This window comes from Taudactylus pleione, unplaced genomic scaffold (assembly GCF_031769625.1).
Source record: "Taudactylus pleione unplaced genomic scaffold, aTauple2 ptg000518l, whole genome shotgun sequence".
Classification (NCBI taxonomy): domain Eukaryota; kingdom Metazoa; phylum Chordata; class Amphibia; order Anura; family Myobatrachidae; genus Taudactylus; species Taudactylus pleione.
The window spans coordinates 514,949-535,396 of NW_028284920.1; the positions used below are offsets into that span (position 1 = coordinate 514,949).

The 20,448-nt window shown below is 42.3% G+C and overlaps 2 protein-coding genes across 3 annotated transcripts in view; one reads left to right on the forward strand and one right to left on the reverse strand.

The window, feature by feature from the left end:
- Window positions 1-732, reverse strand: part of DNTTIP2 (deoxynucleotidyltransferase terminal interacting protein 2) — a 29,006-nt gene extending 28,274 nt beyond the window's left edge. The window contains exon 1 of one of the 2 annotated variants that reach the window (XM_088450447.1): window positions 339-732. In XM_088450447.1, the coding sequence (XP_088306573.1) occupies window positions 339-431 (93 nt within the window). In that variant the 5' untranslated portion in view covers window positions 432-732. The remainder of the gene's footprint in view (window positions 1-338) is intronic. The other variant, XM_088450448.1, reaches the window with a different exon arrangement.
- Window positions 657-19,655, forward strand: TFAM (transcription factor A, mitochondrial). The gene is made up of 7 exons (XM_088450449.1): window positions 657-882; window positions 10,543-10,727; window positions 11,691-11,761; window positions 13,517-13,666; window positions 14,826-14,921; window positions 16,387-16,443; window positions 18,852-19,655. Exons 1-7 carry the CDS (start codon window positions 806-808, stop codon window positions 19,101-19,103), a joined length of 888 nt encoding a protein of 295 aa, XP_088306575.1. The 5' UTR covers window positions 657-805; the 3' UTR covers window positions 19,104-19,655.
- The last annotated feature ends 793 nt before the right edge of the window (window positions 19,656-20,448 follow it).

Consider the following 20,448-nt stretch of genomic DNA (forward strand, 5'->3'; position numbering starts at 1 on the left):
GGCCATCCAGCTGCAGTGGAACTTCACATCCCAGCATGCACTACCACAGTTTTGCTATTAGTGCTTGCTGGGATATGTAGTCCTCAACACCAGTTGGGTTCTGCAGCTGCTGTAGAAGTACATATCCCAGCATGTCCTGCCAGACTTAACATGCTGGAATGGGTCTAGGAGAGAACCAGGCTGGCCACCTGCGCTAGCTATTCTATATGTACAGAATGAACACGACTGCACATAAAACACCAAATATAACAAGTAGTGGTTCCACTTAGTGGCAGGCAGACGTGTACTGGTGACAGCCCCGTGCCACGCTGCCGGGTACAGTATTGGGACGTGCTCACCCCCTGTACCAGCGCCAGTACCTGCTCCTCTGCGCCGCTCTCCTCACTCTCCTCCCGGTACTGCACATGCTTTCCCCGTCTGGTCGCCACCATCTTCCTCCCGAGTCCCAGCCAGTGGCAGTTCCCCTGGCAGCCTAGCTCGTCAGTCTCACGCTTTCCGGAAACCCCTCTCGGTGCGCTGAGAACCCCGTCCGACAGGAAACAGCAGTATTGTGCAAGCGTTCCGCTAGCAGCGCTCACACAGGCCCAGCCAAGTGCTGTAGCCGTCACTTTCCTGTATAGTCACCCGGCATCACATCAGCACTCCCCCTGTGTACGTCCGCGCCAGCGATAAGCACATAGCGCAAGGCGGTAGCTGTTATCTTGCAGGAGCTGCACACAGTGTGACAAGCGGAAGTGACGTTAGTGAGTCCCAGGATGCAGCGCGGCTGAGCGGGACTGGTGGAGGGTCGTGCTGTTTGGTAGACATGGTGATCCTGTTTTCCAGAGGTGTCGGGCTCCTTGTAAAGTCCTTGGCCGGGTTCAGCTGCACACAGACTGCAAGGTGTCAGCCATAGGTGGTAGCTGGGGAGTAATGCATCACATCACCGCCAAATACACTGCTAATACATCACTTTACCAGTATACTAGTGCATAACATTATCACTGGTACATCACATTACCTGTATACTAGTACATCACATTACCTGTATACTAGTACATCACTTTACCAGTATACTAGTGCATAACATTATCACTGGTACATCACATTACCTGTATACTAGTACATCACATTACCTGTATACTAGTACATCACTTTACCACTGGTACATAACATTACCAGTATATCCCATCACATTACCGGTGTACTAGAACATCACATTACCAGTATACTAGTACATCACTTTTTCACTGGTCGTCACATTACCAGTATACTAGTACATCACATTACCACTAAATACACTACGAGTAACAACCCATTGCATTACTACCATTGCGTCACCAGTACATCCAATCACATTACCACTGATACATTATATTAGTAGTACATCCTATCAAATTACTACTGATTCATTATCAATACATATCAGGGGCTGTATTGCCTGCTGTTACACTGAATGCAGGGTTACTAATAGCCTGTCTTTATGCCTAATAGAAGCTAACAAAAAGATGTATTTGCCGTTTTAAGCCTCAACAACCGATAAAATCCCAGGATTATATTATATACTGTTATCCCTACCTTACTGTCATCCCTGGGTTATTTTATATACTGTTATTCTTACTATATTGTTATCCCTGGGTTATATATTATCTGTTGCAACCTCTGCTATATTGTTATGCTGTTCACTGCGATCCTCTGCTATTATCATCCCTGGGTTATAGGTGTACATTTGAAGCAATCCAGAAATAGCAAGAAATATAGGCCCTGATTCAGAGCCGGACGCTCTGACCAGAGCGCTCGCTCTGAATCAGGGCCCTCCTCCATTAATATCGAGCGTCCTCCTGGACGCTCGTATAGCTGTGGGTCACCACCCACAGCATATACGAGCGTGCAAAAAGATGGTCGCGATGGTCTTGACCATCGCGACCATCGGACTTGCGAGTGAAACCCTGTGGTCGGGTTTCTCAACCACAAGCCCTGGAGTGATTTTGGCTCTATCGGAGCCAAAATCGCTCCCACTGACATCACTAGTGATGTCAGTGGGGCCGGCTTCAGACGGTAGGCGTTCCCATGGGAACGCCTCCGTCTGGCAGGCACGCCCCCCGGCACGCCCACCAAAGGGGGAGTGCTGTCAATCAACATCGACAGCACGCCCCCTTTGGTGCGAGACCCGGAGCAATGGAAAGTCCTTCGCTCGACGGGTCTCGCGCATGCGCACGACGGAGCTCCCTCCGTCGTGCGCATGCGCAGTGGGGACCATCGACCCACTTGTGAGCGTACTGCCGCTTGCGAGTGGGTCTGAATGACCCCCATAGTGTATAACATACAAATTATTAATAAAGAAAACACTCATCCATGAAGTACTACCAAAGTCCTTCAGTTGAATATAATTCACAGCAAACACATGGGGGCTTATTAATAGGGTGTGCTCTTGTGCTGCTGTGGGAATTCATGCGAGTGTAAAGTGGGCCATACGCGGTGCGATGCAACGGGGGATCCCACATATTGGGCTCTCCCCACACACAGTGAGATTGGGTGGCCGACCGCTCGGTATGCCGGCTTCCCCCTCCCTTACCCGCATAGCGCTGAATGGGATGTCACATCGCATCCCCTGATCGATTGAACCTGCAGTAAGATCAGGGGGTGCGATGTACGACCCCATGGATGTGCGCTCGGTCCGACATCGGGCCCATACACGGTGCGATATAGCAGCCAAAAGCGTACCAATCCGTCGGAACGGCTGCTTTATCGCACTGTGTATGGGCCGCTTAAAGCGGCAATCATTTTAGCTGGATGTGCCTTTAAAATTATTGCCGCTTTAAAAATACGGCAATACTCGCATGAATTCCCGTAGTGGTACAAGGTCGTACCCTATTACATAAGCCCCATCATCTGTTTTTCTTCAGTTTGTGAAATTTTAACAGTTGAGATATCCTATATAATAGTGTGGGAAAATTGCTTGTTTCAGCAAAATGTGTGGATGATATGCAGTGTGCACAAATCCCAACTGTAGGCTGAATTTGTAACCTGTGGGGCTGTGAACTAATTTGCACAATGTAGGGTACTGGTGTTTAAACATCTTCACAATGGCACATCGCCTCTATATTGCTCCTAATTGAATTGTCCCAAGAGTGTGTACTGAAGTACAAAATATAATTATTGGTAATGGCGGGCATCCACTACAATATCTGAAAATGACTGCACGATTACGACATTGTAATCGTGCAGTCGTTTGTCAGTCGTGTGATGTGTCTGCACTGAACGAGCAGACGTTCAGTGCAGGGTCATCCATCATCTGGAAACATGCTGAGCCTGACGATATCGTCAGGTTGACCAGCATGTTTGCACGATGATAGATGTCTAAAAGACCAAATTTTTCAAACGATGTTTGAACGATTATCGAACGATTTTTATCATAATCGTTCAACTTTATCGTCTAGTGGATACCCCCCCTTAAGAGAGAGTACTTTCACTCTCATCTTAAAGAAGCATTTATTTGCAATTTCACCATTATTGATATATTATTGATCAACCAGCATTGAACTTAAAGGTTTACTTTTTATTCTAAATAAAGAACAATAGAATACTTTGGCAATTCTTTTTGTATAAGAAGCTCTGGAAGGGAATCCTTCAATATTCAGGTATCTACCATCAGACTACCCCACACTTTCAGGAAAAGTCTCACAGATTAAAGAGGAACAGTCGATGTGTGTCCTGTGAGTTCTAATCAGTTGAAGGTCTTTCTGGGCACTTTATGGAGGAGTACATTTTCTTTTTCATGTATTTCCATTTGATATATATATATATATTTCAGAAAAAAAAGTGCACTCACCAGGCTCTTTAAAATGATGAGTATATTTTCAAAATTTTTATTGTAACATCCGTGTAGATAGCGATAGCCTTTGGTCGACGTTTTAGTCCATACACAGACTATTCTCAAGACCAGCTCCTGCCATATTAACAGACAACAGATCTATCTACACGGATGTTACAATAAAAATTTTGAAAACATACTCATCATTTTAAAGAGCCTGGTGAGTGCACTTTTTTTTCTGAATATTATGGCTTTTCCCCGTGGACTGGCTTAAGTATTTGCACCCCAGCTGATGCATTTTCTATACAGTGAGTGCTACTCTATTTTATATATATATATATATATAAGAAACTGGCACACGGAGTCGACAAATTCTGTCAAAGGCAGTGTAATTAATTAACGTTTTCGGGGTCACAGCCCCGTCCTCAGGACAATTACATACAGACATTGTCCAGAGGACGGGGCTGTGACCCCGAAAACGTTAGATTTATTACATTGCCTTTGACAGTATTTGTCGACTCCGTGTGCCAGTTCCTTCTTTCTATTGGTTTATTTTTCTGTGCACCGGAGCAGGTTGTTGATTTGAATTGAGTGCCGGCAAATTGGAGGAGAACTGCATATATATATATATATATATATATATATATATATATATATATATATATAATTATAAAAATATTTTATTAAGCACAATTTGGCACTAGTTATCCTTGTTACAATTTACCCATGGTTATAATTCCTTAAACATTTGTTATCCAGAGGTTAAATGATCTGATTTAAATTATTGATACTATACTATATTGATATTCATAATTTATATTATCTTCTCTAACCATTATTATATTATCACTTGGTTATATTTTCTAATGTAACACACACTATTGCTGTCCTGGGAAATACAATTTTTTACTATGTGTACTTTATTGTTATCCATTGGTTATATTTAAAAATGTAAAAAATATTTTTCCAGGTGTTTAATACCTACTTATTATATGCACTTACTGTTAACCCTAACACGTGGTTATCCAGAGAATATATTTGCAGCTATAACCCCTAATACAGAGGTTCCCAAACTTTTTGAATCATGGCGCCCTAGAGTAACATTATTGTTTTCACGGCACCCCTAAGCCAAATGTTTGTTACTGAGAAATTCGGAAGTAAAGTGTACTTTACATGTAGTACATCCTTAGGTTCATCCTTAGGTTCAGTAATGCGGTTATGGACAGTTTTAAGCTTCTGTTTGTCCACATATTTACATTACATTGACCATAAATAATTTGAGTTGGTGCTGGACCACCAACCTGAGACACCCCTGCAAGTGTCCTTGGGCATCCCAGGGTGCCACGGCGCATAGTTTGGGAACCACTGCCCTAATACATAGTTACTGAAGGGATAGTTTCATTTTCCTCTTCCTCCACTAGGGGGCACAGGTACAACACTGGGTATAGCCTGGAGAGGAGAGTCTGGGCACCAAACAGTTAAATGAAAATACCCACAAGCCCAGGCTCCTCTCCTCTATACGTGTAGCAAGAAAAAAGAGGGGTAACTCCGCACTGGGTGGAACACTTCAAATATTCAAAAAGTGTTCATGAAAAACCAACATATATATCAATCAATAGGTTTATAATCCCTAGTGTGAAAGGGTTGGTGGTGCAACCCAGGAGTAATAACTGAAATACACTTGTACTTTAACTATCCTGTATAGCAGGGTAGTGTAGGAGTCTTCTACACTACCCTACTATACAGGATAGTTGAAGTACTAGTTTATTCCTCTCCTCTATACCCTGCCACCGGCCATCAGTTTTGAGTTTGGTGCCGTCAGGAGCCTGGCACTATTTTTAGGAGGGGGCTGCTTTAGGTGGTCCCCCGCCGTTATTTATTTCATTTACTTTTAACCTAGTCTGTCTCATATGACCACTACCTGATCCATTGCAAAAAGCATCATGAAGCATTTTTTTAAAATATATATATATACACATATATTTTTGCCACTATGGGGACGATTCAATTCCGTGCAGTGTCGAATAGCGCTGGGAATTATTTCCCGGAACTATTCAGTTGTCCCCATCATGCCCTGCACTGAAGTCGGAAGATGAAGGTTATGGCGCCTGGGTGTTTAGTCGTGGCAACCTGCATTCTCCAAAGTGCTGGCTGCGATGCTGTTAACGCACCTGTTAAGCCTGAAACCAGCATCCTGGCCCAAGGTTAGTCTGATTTCTGCTCGCACCTCAGGAGAGGAGCAGTGGAAGAATGTTTTTTGTCAGGAAATTCGATCTGACTGCTCTATTCAAAATAGTTTGCAGGGGTAAAAGTCTGGTTAGGGGAAGACCAAAAATGTAATCGCAGTAGTCAGTGTAGGAGTGCGTGAATTAAAGTGTTTGCAGTGTCTTATGTGAGATGTGTGTATTCTGAGAATATATATCAGATGTATATAACAGGATTTGGATACCGGTTGATTGTCCGAGCAAAAGATGGTTCTAATAACACTTATGCTGCCCATCCACTAGGCGATTAAACCTAGTGATGGAGCGATAACGACGGTCGTTATCGCTCCATCGCTTGGTAATCGCTCGCAAATCGGGCAGTAAAAGCTTAAAAACGACCAGCGATGCGCATGCCCGCTGGTCGATTTTAACATCAATCATCGCCTGAACATGACGGTCAACCTGACGACCGCCATCAAGTTGCCATGTTCGGGGATGATTAATCTGCATACACTGAACGTTCACTGTATGCAGTTCACCCCATGGGAGTGATGGCGTCGTAATTGTGCCGTCGTCCCCGCATCGTGTAATGGATGGGCAGCATTAGGCATCTAGCATGTGGGATAGATTTTATTCTCATGTTGTCAACAGAAATAAAGTTCTCAGGTAACTTCTGGTGGTCGGTGGGAATAGTATTAGCTCTGGTTTTGCGTTTGAGGTGTTGACCTCCAAGATGAAATGGCATAGATAGGGAAGAGCAGAGGACCTAGGACTGAGCCTTGTGGTACTTCAACTGATGAAGCAAGCGGAAAGGAAGTGGATCCAGAGAAACAGACATTGAAAGCACAGTTTGATAAGTAGGATAAGAACCAGGATAGGACGGTAGCCTGAAGACGTGAAAAGGTAATAGGACTGATCAGGTGCTACTAAGGGTGGTTAGTGCAAGGCAGCTGTTATTCTCTCAGCACAAAGCGCTGTTTTAACTTGTATTTTAGTATCCTAAAGACTTAGGTATTGTATCATTTGTATATGAAGAGTGTATACAACAGTGTCAGATGCAGCAAGAAGATCCACGAGAACTAAAAGTAATAGCCTTTAGATTTAGCAGCGATCAATGACCACCATAGTTAGTGCAGTCTCTGTGTAGTGTTGGGAACAAAAGTCTGATTGAAGCGGGTTCGCTAAGTTGTATGAGGAAATAAAGCGTGAGGCGAGTGTACACAAGTCTCTAAGGAAGCTTGAAGGGAAATGGGATGTAATTTGAGAGAGGATTTGGGTCAGAATTTAGTTGGGTAATCACTTACTGAGATACTTATTTTAGTTAAGATTGGGATGAGCATAGGAGACTGGGATTACTGATTTGTGACAATATAGTGCATTTCAATGTCCGTAGCAGAGGGCAGAACAGAAACGGGTTAAAGTAGAATATGCTTAACATTTCCCTCATAGATTCTGAATATCCACTGTAGTTGGACCAGCATAAAGGAGAAGAAATATGGTCTAGTGTATTGTTTAGATCCTTTTATACCACACTGTTTATTGGGATCTCATCTAGTAAATGTTTTAATAAAGTCTTCAACAAATATAATTTTCCCCAATATTATTTAAAAGCGATTAAAGAAGTTCTTTGTGGGGTAATTTGATAATTAGTAAATATTTTGCCTCTTAAGGGTTGATGTGGTTCATTGATCCTTTGTTGTCCTTAACAGGAGCCTTACAGAGAAAAGGAAAACGATCCAAAAACCATAGTGTGTGATAACCAGTGAGATTATTTTAGCAAGTGATGCATTAAAATTGCATTTAGAGCAAAATATTTTTGTAGATCTAAGTAGTTGTAAAAACAAAATTAGAATAATAAATAATCTTTATTCTATGATTGCTAATAGTTTATCATCTTAGTGCAATATATTCATCAAGATGATAATATTGAATACATCCTCACAGTTTATACATTTCAAGATCCTTTGTAATGAATACTGAAGTATAGGGGAGGTTTCTCGTTTCCGAGTATAGTTACGATCTTCAGTGAATGTTTTCAGGGCACCACAAGTTAAGACGCGTTTCGCCAGAGTTCGTTCTGCTTCTGCAGTTTTCTTGAGGAAGCAACATGAATACCCGTGAGACACCTCCCAGGTTAACCGCAGCTGTATTTGCTGTCTGTGGGGCAGCACAGACGGTGTAATGGTTATCATTACTGTCTCACAGCACTGAGGTTGTGGGTTCGATTCCCCCTACGGCCCTAACTGTGTGGCGTTTGTATATTCGCACTGTTCTCTGGTTTCCTCCCGCATTCCAAAAAATATACTGGTAGGTTAATTGGCTCCAAACGAAAATTAACCCTAGTGTGTATGTGTGTGTGCATGTGATAGGGAATATAGATTGTAAGCTCTACTGGGGCAGAGACTGATGTGAAGGGCCATATATTCTCTGTAAAGCGCTGCAGAAAATGTGTGCGCTATATAAGTAACTTAATAAATAAAAAAAAATAATTTGCTCTGTTTCATGTGCAATTCGTGCTACAGTATGTATGCTTTGCATAGCACAGCTTTGTAACACCTTACAAATGATGATGAATGCTGCACCCTACTCTAAATAAGTGCTTTAAACTATTACAGACAGGGAGGCACAGAGAGGATGTTGGTATTAAATAACATTTTGGGAATTTTCAGAGCCATTCCTCTACATTTCAGAGTTATGATCATAGTTGTGTCTAAACATATCTCTCCCTAGATAAAAATTGTAAAGATTTCCTGAAGATTAAAATATAGTTTCTATCTCTTTCTTTATATGACTTTGCTATTCATTAAGTTTTATATATGGTCAGTCGGCCACTGCACTTTTGGGTGCAAAGCAATGGAGTTCTGATCACCTTTCAGTTGGTATCCACCAGAAAATCCGGGTGCCTTTTGAATGTGCTGTTGGGGGCTGATCACACTAATTGGACTCTAGGTCATCCAGTTGCTGCTCTATCTGATTTTGCCACTGGTTTTAATGGCCAAGTTGGACAAATAGCCGTTCAATGCTAAGATGCCCATACGCAAGCCGAGTACCTACCAACTATATCAGTCGAATAGTCTCAACCATGTGGTGTGGTTGATGAAATGGGATAATGCTTGGCCTGAGTGACCGATCATATTGGGCTCACTTAGTGCAGTCACCCATGGACACCACACAGCCTTATGCTGCTCAATGGTCTACAGGACTTTAGCCATTAGTCCAAATTGTTTTCTGATTGATCTTGTTTTGAGCCCACACACATGAGTTTTGGGTGAATTTTATCTGATGTGACCAAATTTACTTTTTACAGTCCCGTATTTATGGACAGATTTATAGTGGAATGACTCTCTACCTGAATAGGCGGGGCATTGATGACATCATTGTGGCAACGTCTGATGTCATTAATCGCCACCTTCTTCCAGCTATTAGACACTGAAACTCCTTAACTGGCTAATATATTTTCCAAAAACCGCTCCGAAATTGTCAGGATTTTTTATGATCGAATTAGGTCGAGAACATCGATTTAAAACAACACAATTTTATTTAAAAAAACATATATAATTTGTTAGAAACACATTAATATCGACTCTCTTATTTTTATTTTAAATATCAACTGGCGATCAATCATTGGAACATTGCGACTTAACATTTCCCTGGCGGCTAATCCTGCCTGCAGCCACCAAGTGTACACTGGGAGGCTTTTACATTACCCTGGTGGCTGCTCCTTTCTGTAGCCGCCGGGTGGGTGTTACTGCTGGGCTGCTCTATCAGCACCACGGCAGACAATGGGCATGGATACAGGGATTCAGAGGGGCCAGGAGGTCCCTAGGCCATTGGTGGCTGCTGGAAGATTATCTACCAGCATCTACCCAGTGTGCATTTTTTCACTGGTCGCGTTGTTTTCATGTCAGGTAACACACAGCCTGGCATGACCACAAACAATGCGACCACACCTGGCAAGATAAGAGCCACACATTAAGAGCTAGTGAGTTAGGGGGATGGCATGAAAAGTTGTGTATCTCCTCATCCTTGCAGCTCATTTTAAAAAGTTGAGTCCCCTCTTTCAAACTTTGTGTCCCCTTAGTAGTTATCTGGTGATGAAGTGCCAATTAAACAATGCACATGTAGTTTTCCGAAGTCTACCAAACTGCTTGTCACTGTCTGCAGCCTTTGGCTTCGTACACACCTATAGATCTCTGTCCAATCTGTCTGGTGGGAAGGAAAATCTGGTCCGTTTTCCAGTGTTTGGGAGCAAATTTCTATTTCTATTTGCTCCCATATATTACCAGATTTTCTTTCCCACCCGACAGATATAGCTATAGGTGTGTCTGCAGCCTTATAGTTGGAGAAACCTCTTCATCTTACCAGGGCAGCCTGCTTTAGAGGAGTAACATAGAGCATAGTGTATATAGATAAGTATGAATACTCCACTGATTACATTTTTAATAATCCACTCGGGAATATACAATTTTTTTTATATAGCATTTGAAAATATATTTATTTTCACTTTAATATATTAAAATTAACCACAAGGTGGTTCATTTACAGATGTAGCAGCCTCCCCGGCGCAGCATCAGCCTTGCAACATTCAGCATCAAGATGGTTCTCAAGATTTGCAGACCCAGATGATTTTAAGAAACATCCGCGCCGAGATGATTATCCAAAACGTCCCCTGACCTCCTTTTTTCGTTTTATTGCTCAGCAGCGACAACATGTACTGAAAAAGTATCCTGGTGAGTTATGAAACATACTGGCCTAAGACAAAGTGTGATACACGTTTCTGTGTAATTACTCCATCATTCTTCTTGATGTACTGATTTCAAGGCAATGTATTTATTTGTAACTGCAGTGAGCTAACTACGCTCTCCCCAACCTCCAACTCTTCAAACGCTCTCTGGAACCCTCCCTCTTTTCTTAGAGCTTACCCGTCTTCCACATACACTGCTCACTGATACAAAGGGGCAGATTCTGAGTTTGGGGCAAAGCAAAAAAGAGCTAGTAACTTTACACCTTGGTAACGCCATGTTGCATTGCAGGCAGGGCAGATAAAAAATGTGCAGAGTTTTAGATTTGGGACGGGAGTATCCTAGCTCAATTCTAAATTGCGTTGTAAAAATAAAGCTGTCCAGCATTTGTGGACTACATGACAAAGCTGCCAGTATTTACCCTGCATGCAAAATAGTAGATGTACTTCAGCCTGGTTTGTTCCAGGTGCAAAGTTACTTGCTTATTTGTTTTGCCCCTAAAACATAATTAGCCCCAATATGGGGTCTAAAGTGTTGAGCTGTAGAAATTTGTGCTCTGAGCTTCTCTGGCTCGACCCTTTTTCCCGCTACATTGTAAGCATGTAAGTTCTAATGATTACATGTAAGGTTCCTGGTAATGTGTTAAAGACAATCTACATTAGAACTTCAATGTGTTTGCTACCCTAATTTTAGGATTGTATTATTGATGGGATACTGTGAAGGCTTTGCCATGTGTTAGACAGGACACATTGGAGAGAAGCATCACAGATTTTCCTGCGCACCTCTGTGGTCTGCAAAAAAAAAAAATCTGTGAAGTTGGTGGCTGCAATTTGCCGGGGAAATGATGGTCTGAAATCCGGCAACCCATAGCCATGGCTAACAAATTATTGTAAAAGTCCCCTTCATGTTGACCTGTCTTTTATTTTAAGGATTCAATTTTTTTTCCTCCAGATATAAAGACTCTTGAAGTCACTAAAATACTTGCCCTGGAATGGAAAGAACTTCCGGAATCTGCCAAAAAGGTAATTAGTGAGTTTTCAAATTAGATATTGAACTTTGCAACACATGCATTTTATTAAGTCTTGATTTTTCTTTACCGCTTTCCAGCCATACACGTAAATCCTGCATTGTATGACATTGTTTTAAGCATTATTAGCACTAAGCTTACATGTAAACTGTGATTGCGTGATCATGTTACCTTGCTGGTGACATGTTCACCAATGATTCCTACATGAAAGTGATATTTTAGGTTTAATGTATGCGGGATATTGCAAGTCTAGTGGACCAGTTTTGAAGATCGCCCCCACTTGCTGATTGTGCACTGTGGAGTCTGTGACCGTAGCACCCACCCCCTCTTTGAGGGCCATAGTATTTCCTATTACATATTGAGAACTAAATTTTATTAAAGTTAGTCTGACTTCTATGCCAACCTTCATGTAACATTTTATCAAACTTGGAGATGGTCAGGTGTGGACCCCTGGTCCACTTGACATGACCCATGCATGAAAAAAAACACTAAGAAAATTTTTCCTAGCACACTGCAATAAACATAAAAAGGCTAACACACTATTAAAATGCACAATATTAATTTTATGCTTATCTGCAATTTTATGATAAGACACTTGCCGCGTCAATGCACTACTGCTAAGAGTGGTCCTAACTCTAGACAATAGGAGGCCCTATATATTGAGTCATACATTCATGTGTTTTTAAATTGCAGTACCCCCAAAACTTGCCAGTATGGCAATTCAAGACCAGCACAACCTGCCAGCTAGTGATGCCATATATGCTTCTCATAATATTGATATAAAAAATGCAAAGTGTTGAATCAATGTATAGGCCAGAGATTCCCAAACGTGGTCCTCAAGGCTCCCCAACAGTTCAGGTTTTATAGATATCCATGATTGAGCACAGGTGACTTAATTAGTGCCTCCATCAATTTGATTTAACCACCTGTGCTCAAAATATGGATATCTCTAAAACCTGAACTGTTGGGGAGCCTTGAGGACTGCGTTTGGGAACCTCTGGTGTTAGCTTAAAACATCTGCTTATGAGAGAGGGGTTTATCTAGTAAAAAAAAAAAAAAAAAACACATAGAAAATTTCCCCCAGCTCACTGAGTTTTATATATATATATATATATATATATATATATATATATATACACACACACACACACACACACACTAGCTGAAGTACCTGGCATTGCCCGGGTTTAAGTTATCAAGTTTTATTATGTGATGTTGTCCAAACCGTTCCAGTAGAAGGCCCAGAACAGGCTCCCTGGGTCAAAGTTCTGCCCAGCGCACTCCACCATGAGGTCCGACCGAGACCCCAGCCACTCCATTAGGCAACGCAGGCAAATTGCCGCCCCTCTGTGAAGTTTTCATCCAAATCCATCCAGTGAAAGGCACAGAACAGGCTCCCCAGGTCAAAGTTCTGCCCAGCGTACACCAACAGGAGGTCCAACCAAGACCCTAAATCCTGGCCAGGATCTAACTGAAGCACCTCGCGTTGGTTTCATCCCGATGGGTGCAGGGGTCTCCGAATGCATAACCAGACAAAGATAGAGTTCTATTCTATTTATTGGCATTAATTATCCTTTCTGAAACGGCAAAAAGCCAGATTAACATCATATCGTAACATCATTAATAAGTAGGGGATATGGGTCTGAATATAATGGGTGAGTTCCTCACTTCCTTGTGGTATTAAAGCATACATATAAGTTTTGAGTCCAATACGTCAAATTCCTATTACCTTATTTTTTTATATTTTTAGCCATTCATAGATGCTGCAAATGCTGAGTACTTAAATTACAAAGATGAAATGAGGAGATTCAAAGAGAACCTGAGTCCTGTTGAAATTGAACAAGTGAAACGTCAAAGGAAAGAGAAGCTGGTGAAGAAAGTGCACACCAAACGGAAAAGGGTAAGAAGTGCCAACCTCTAGTTTCCACTTTGTTTTAAGAAAACTGTTCCTTAATAACGAAATGTGGTTGTCTTTTTCCCATACATCAGTGTAATCAACGGGGAAAACCTTCCTCTCCTGCTGTCAGCATTCACTCTCTTACTCCTTGTAGTTGGAGCAGCCATTCCAAATATGTATATTCTGTCATAAATGCTTTTCACAACCCCGTCTCTCTCTCTGGCTGTTTGTCTTACTTTCTGTCCGTCTTTCTTTCTTCTCCAGGCTGTGTGTTTGTTATGTCAGCGGATGTAACCTTATTCAGTAACTGTGGAGCTGATGCAGAGTTGAATGCAAGTCGGCAAACTGCCCCCCGCATTGTGCGCACAGAATTACATGCGCACAATGCCATATACAGAGTTGTATGCATCTCTGCGGTTGGACTGCCCCATCATTCTACTTTATTTGATACCAGTCGTCATTTTCTGTGTGTACTTGTAACAGCCCTATCCCAGATACAAAAGATTTATCTGAGAACCGACATGATTACATCCAACTGTGTAGAGCCGCAATTCCTTTGGTACACACTTTCTCTATGTGCAAACATCACGTTACCACCCAAGTACGTACCTTGACCCACAAGTGCAGATGCAACTGAGTTGTATATTAATCGGCATCGCCTGGAGTTTGGCACTTATCCTTTTAGTTGTCAATACTTCTATGGTGGGTGGGACAGGCTAAGGAGTTACCAAGTCACTCTGAGCAGAACATATTTTACAGAAATACAGCTTTCCCAAATACTGATCCCATATCAGGAATGTAACTCCCAATCTTCTCCTATGCCCAAGAAGCCCTTTTAGTTACACTTTTTGATGTATATTTATAATATAGTTGATGTGGTTTTGGAAGACACTCAAGCTCATTTGTCACCATTATTCTCTGTTGCTGCACTCCCAATTCTTGAGTTTTGGAGAGGAAACCGTAATATGTAGGTTTGCATATGTTCTTATGCAAGTCCATGTAGGCAGCTTGCGGATCATTTTGTCCCTTAGGCCAATTTGGTTTCCTCTCAATATGTAATATCAGCCATATATAGCTCAAGCCTTATGTTTGTTTTAGACGTTGTACTTCACTGAAACGGTTGGGGTTATGTCTAACTCCAGTTTATTATTTCACCTTTTAGGAGCTGTCATTACTAGGAAAACCCAAAGGAAGTCGTAATGCTTTTAACATTTTCATGGCAGAACACTTTCAGGATAACAAAGGCGATACTTTATCGGTATGTGGATGCACTATGTACTGTAACAGACACCTAATTTCCCAGTTAAGAGAAATGTTTGAAACCACGTCGTAGCCAGGCCACATTCAGATATTGTGTTGGTGTCTTTTGAGATTATTCATTGTTGAGATATAGAGCAAATGCCATCATACCTGGTACCAAGGGCATGACTCAGAGGTGAGCGCTAATGATGCTGCCGTTGCAATTGTTGTAGAGTCGCAGTGGCGGTAATATGCAAAAGCTAGTTTCAGCGTTGCTCTTGTGTTTTAGTGTGCACCGCACAGTGTAAGTCCTGAGACGCCCACTTTTAATGTCCGTGGACAGTGCAAATCCGCCGGTGGTTCCAAACACGCCACCATCGACGTACTATCGCATCCACCATTGAAACTTGAACCAGCCTATAACTGGCACAATGTCTCAACTACAGCTAAACATGTCCTCTGTGGATCTGCTTTTGGAAACGCAGCCGATTTCACTGACATGCCTGTGGCACACCTATAACATGCCCATGAGACAGCCTTTTTCTGCGCAACTTTTCATGCATGCGCAGTAGCAAATAATCTCTCGCAATCATTGGCATTGCTTCCACCTCTGAATCGGGCCCCTAGTCTTAATGCTGTTGTATATATTGACCAGGTTGGGTTGCTGGTGAGTGTACATTGCTTCTGATGGGGACAACATACACTGATGGCTGGCATGGGGAAAGGCATAATATACCGTGTATAACAGTATCTTGTATTGGACTGGGGGAGACTGAAGTTCTTGTAATACATCTCATAGGTAGCTCTGCGAAAATGTATGGGGCATATTCAGTTCTCGCTGGTGGGCTGCTGGACATGATGGCTGTGTCCAGCGGTGCACACTACCTGTTAATATAATTTGCAATCTTTGCTCGTTTTCCTGTGTGCCTATATGGCGTCCAAGGATAGTGAACAATTATATTGGTGTCTTCATCCAACCGTTCCAGATGCTCTCCGTGCATAAAGCTAGGAATTGAATGGCCCCCTTTAAGTTAAGAATAAAGGAGACTAGCATTAAAGTCTTAACCATATAGGTTGTATATCCTCAGCTCCTAGGAGACCTGTTAAAGTAACATAAAGGAAATTAAATGCAGTAGCTGGTGACTGGATTGGCTTTCAGTGCCATCAAAATATTTGGGACTTAGGTAGTTTTCATCAACTAGTCCTCACTGACTACTGACACCACTTGGCCACACCAGCCACTCACTCACTCACTGACTGTGAGAGGGCAGGGTGATAACTGCTGCCATCCTCAGCCTGCTTCACCAGCATCAGGTATACACTTATCCTTCTTGGTCATTCATAGCATCTGCTTCTATCTGTGTACTACATGTAAAGCAAAGGTCTGGTTACTATGATGGTTTAAATGCAAATGTGCACCTTGAGCAATATTAGCTGATGCTGTTGTCTGTACTTTATTGTACTTTGCACTTTTATATTTACAGGACAGACTGACCAGTCTGCATGATAAGTGGAGAACAATGAGTGGCACACAAAAACAGGTGAGAGTTACTAACCTACCCTTTTAAATTTTAAGCTCTTGTAAACGGCCTTTGTATTGTCATTTATTTTCTCTATGTAGGTCATTATATTAACTTTTCTGGTGCTTTGTAACTACAAGTGGGATGTAGTGAGGATCCCAACAAGCGGGATGCCGTCTGCCGGAACCCCAGCATCGGAATCCCGAACGCCAAGACAACACTGGCGCCGAAATCCCGACATGACTCGGGATCCCGACAGACGGCATCCCGATCTTAAGGACACTGCGGAAAGGTGAGCGTCAGCCGCGGGGAGGGGTGACGTAGGTTTAGGCGCCCCGGGGGGGAGTTAGTGTTAGGCTCCGGGCAGGGGGGAGGGTTTGGCTCTGGGCAGGGGGGGGGGGTTAAGGTTAGACACTAAGGGGGAAGGGTTAGGTTTAGGCACTTACCGGGAGGGTTAGGGGGTAAATAGGACAGGGAACATTACTTACTGTTCCCCTGTTGGGATTTTAACCATCAGGATGCTGCTGTCAGTGTACTGACAGCCGGCATCCCGTCCATCGGTATTTCATACCGATTCCTTACAAGTATTTGATCTACCTGTAATGCTTGTGATTTTAGTTAAACTTTGTAATACCATGCCCTATTACATTTCCCCTAATACATTCCATACGATGCCCCTGGCATCCCCCTCACTAAATGTTACTCACAATAAAGCCTTTAGGTGTAACATTTGCAGCAAGTCACAAAAAAACAACCATTTAGTTACTATGTTTAATGGGATAGTTTTTATTGCAAAGCGCGTAATGTTCAAGATTATATTTGTATTAAGTATATAGTATATTTTCTAATCATCTAACATTTTGTTATATTTCGACAATATTATTTGCTACACATATCCATTTTTAATAAATACAGATTATTATTTATTTTGTCTTTAATAAACTGTTACCTATCACTAAACCTTTATTTTTTAAGTCTAAAACTTATGATTTATGGAAAATGTTGCACCTAAAGACATTATTAGTGAAAGAGCCCTAGAGTGTACAAGTAGCCACTGAGTGATCGTTGCCTATAGCAACCAATAAGCTTCTAACGATCATTTTATAAAATTAACTTGATTAATTGCCATAGGCAGCTTATCCACTCTTAAGAAGGCTTGATACATCTCCCCCCTTGTCTCAGTGTATGACACCAGGATGGATCTATAATGGGTGTGCTGTGCACACGGGGCCCTGGGTCAAGAGGGGCCCACATTGCGTTTTGGGCATGCGCAGTAGACTCTGGGCACAAACTAGTGCCCAGAGTCTATTGCTGCTGTCAACGCACTGCCGGCCTCCGGGGAGAGAGGAGGGGGCACCTGACGGGGAAGGCACATGGGCCCCCACCTCTCAATACGCCCTGTATGACACTATCCACCAAGCAGCAGTTTTTCACTTTTTGAAGTTGCTAATTTTCTGAAATTTGAAGAGTGCATCCCAATCTTTTTTTTATTTATTTTTTTATTGTATTTATTGAAGACAGCCAAATGACTGTTCTGAAGCTATCCTTCAGTCTTGTGAGATCCCAGATCTTCTTGTAGTACCAATAACCATTACATATATGAACTTGAATTTTTACATACAGGGGCTTGGGGTAGCTGCATGGCCTAGCCCTCTCCATTCAAAGTTTCCTGTACGTACTTGGACACTGGAGCTGAAAATACTTTGTGCTGCAATTACAATACTGCTAGTCTTATTGGTTAGCTTTTTGTTTTACCTTATCCTCTTCACAAACAATTACACACAGATTTGTGGTTGTTGAAGAAGGGTACAGTAGGTGCTTTTGGCCTTTTCAAACACAATTATCTACTGCTTTCTTACTTGCCCCCATCAATTTATGCTCTTTGGTTTCTGTAAATAGCTAAGGAAATAGATAAAACTAACAATTTGAATGGGAATATAAAAGTTAGGTTTGTTTTGGGATTTTTTTATTGTCTTTTAGTATTGCTGGGCATACATTGCCAGATAAAATGCCTGTCAGACTGACAGACATTTTATCTGGCAGCCTGTCATCCTGCAGATATCGCGGGAATACACTGTGAGATATCTGTGTATTGGCCCCAATATCTGCGCTCCGCCCCAGGGGAGGAGCCATTTCCCCATTCTTTCCATACACTGCCTGATGCGGCCCACATTTTAACATGCAGATATCTCATCGGTCGGGCATTCTGAATGATCCGGCATGACCGACCAATCGACGTTTAACCCTCAGTCATCCACACGCACTACAATTATCGGAGCGATCCACGGATATCGGGCAGATCGGCCCGATAATTGTAGCGTGTATGCCCAGCATATGTGTATGAAATAGAACAGTAAAAAAATTTAATATGTTCTGGAAATGTGACTAGTGTAGTAAATATTCTTAGAATTTTCTGCATGGTCTTACAGATGTATATTCAGTTAGCTGAAGATGACAAGATCAGGTATGAAAATGAAATGAAGTCTTGGGAAGAGCAGATGCTGGAGATCGGTAGAGAAGATCTGGTTCGATCAAAGGTACAAAAGCGTCTTGGAATTCATAAGGCTGCGATAATGCACAAAGCGTCTGCCAGGAGGAGGTTGCCTAAAGGGGTCAAGCAGCCATCTGAGAAGACCCCAGAAAAAGTGAGAGCCCGCTCTGAGAGGCGGCCTGAAGAGTAATACCTTGCTGAGACTTTACAATACTTACTTGCCATGTACCTTTGTCAAGTGTAGCTTTCTGTGTGCACAGTGGCTGGTTCACCAAGAGGTGGCGTAATATCACTGTGCAGCCAAAGCAACAGTGAGTGTATGTGTGGACGGTTCTACCAGGATGATCAGTGCTGTTTTAACTGATGAAGAGAAAACTGAAATGTTATATCAAACTCGCTCAGATTATTTTCAGTCCAATGACAATGATTTGTTTGTCAGCACGCGAACGACTCCCTCCATTGCGACAATTTTGTTGGAGATTAAATGATGAATATACACGTTCATTTTTTGTATGTGCATTGTTACGATGATAGGACCAGCCTGACCAGTTTTCATCCTTGGAGCAGAATAAAAGTAGCCTAAATCTTGAAACTGTCCAAATTTTTCGTGGTTTGATACGGAATGTTAAACATTGAAACAGTGTAATATAAATTCTAACTTGTCTTAACAAAAAAAGACATCTGTTGTTAGCAATGTATGTTAAAAAGGATTGTTATTAAACGCACACATTTTTTTTTCATATGCAAGTCTTGGTTTAGTGGTGCCATTACCATTTGTTGGTCTATCAGTGACCCAAAAAGAGCTAAGTGTCCGTGTAGCCAGTATTGCTAGGTATAAATGGGCAGCCAACTCCCGGCCGATGTTGTGCAGTGTGTATAGACGGAATCAGTATGAAAATCCTGAAGCTACAAAAGGTGAGTATTAACTAACCTTTTTTTTACCCCCTAACCCTCCTTTAGTGGAGCCTTACCCTAACCCCCCCTAAGTGCCTGAACCTAACGCCCCTTTCCCCGCAGCCTAAACCTAAGTGTCCCGGGGGGGGGGGTGCCTAACCCTAAACTAACCCCCCCCCCCCCGTGCGGCTGTCCGCGCCCGGCACACCTCCGATCGGCAAGCCGGGTGTCGGGCTCACGGCGTAGGTCAAATGATAGGCGTCAAAATCGCCTGTCGTTAGTACCTTGCCAGGATAAGACAGTCTAGAAGCTGGCGGTCGGGATTTTGTCCCTCGGCTTCCCGACTGCTTTCCCGTACAGACATCATCTGACAAACTACATGTAAACATATCACCTCAGCAATCCTTAGGGAAATGTATTGTTCATATATGAATGATCGTTGACCCAATAAGTGACAAGTGTCTGCATAGCCAGTAAAGATCATATAGGAATGATAACTGTGTAGTACAGTGGTTCCCAAACACAGGGCCTAATTTACAGATGGACGCATTGCCGATGTTTGCGGTGTTGAGCGATATATATATATATTTTTAACCTTGTATGAGTCGCACTGCGCATGAGCTGCGATTGATTACCAATGG

Coding starts and splice junctions, on each gene's coding strand:
- TFAM (XM_088450449.1), top strand. CDS start 806: ATGGTGATCCTGTTTTCCAGAGGTGTCGGGCTCCTTGTAAAGTCCTTG. Junction 883..10,542: donor AGCTGCACACAGACTGCAAG/GTGTCAGCCATA, acceptor GTTCATTTACAG/ATGTAGCAGCCTCCCCGGCG. Junction 16,444..18,851: donor TGAGTGGCACACAAAAACAG/GTGAGAGTTACT, acceptor ATGGTCTTACAG/ATGTATATTCAGTTAGCTGA.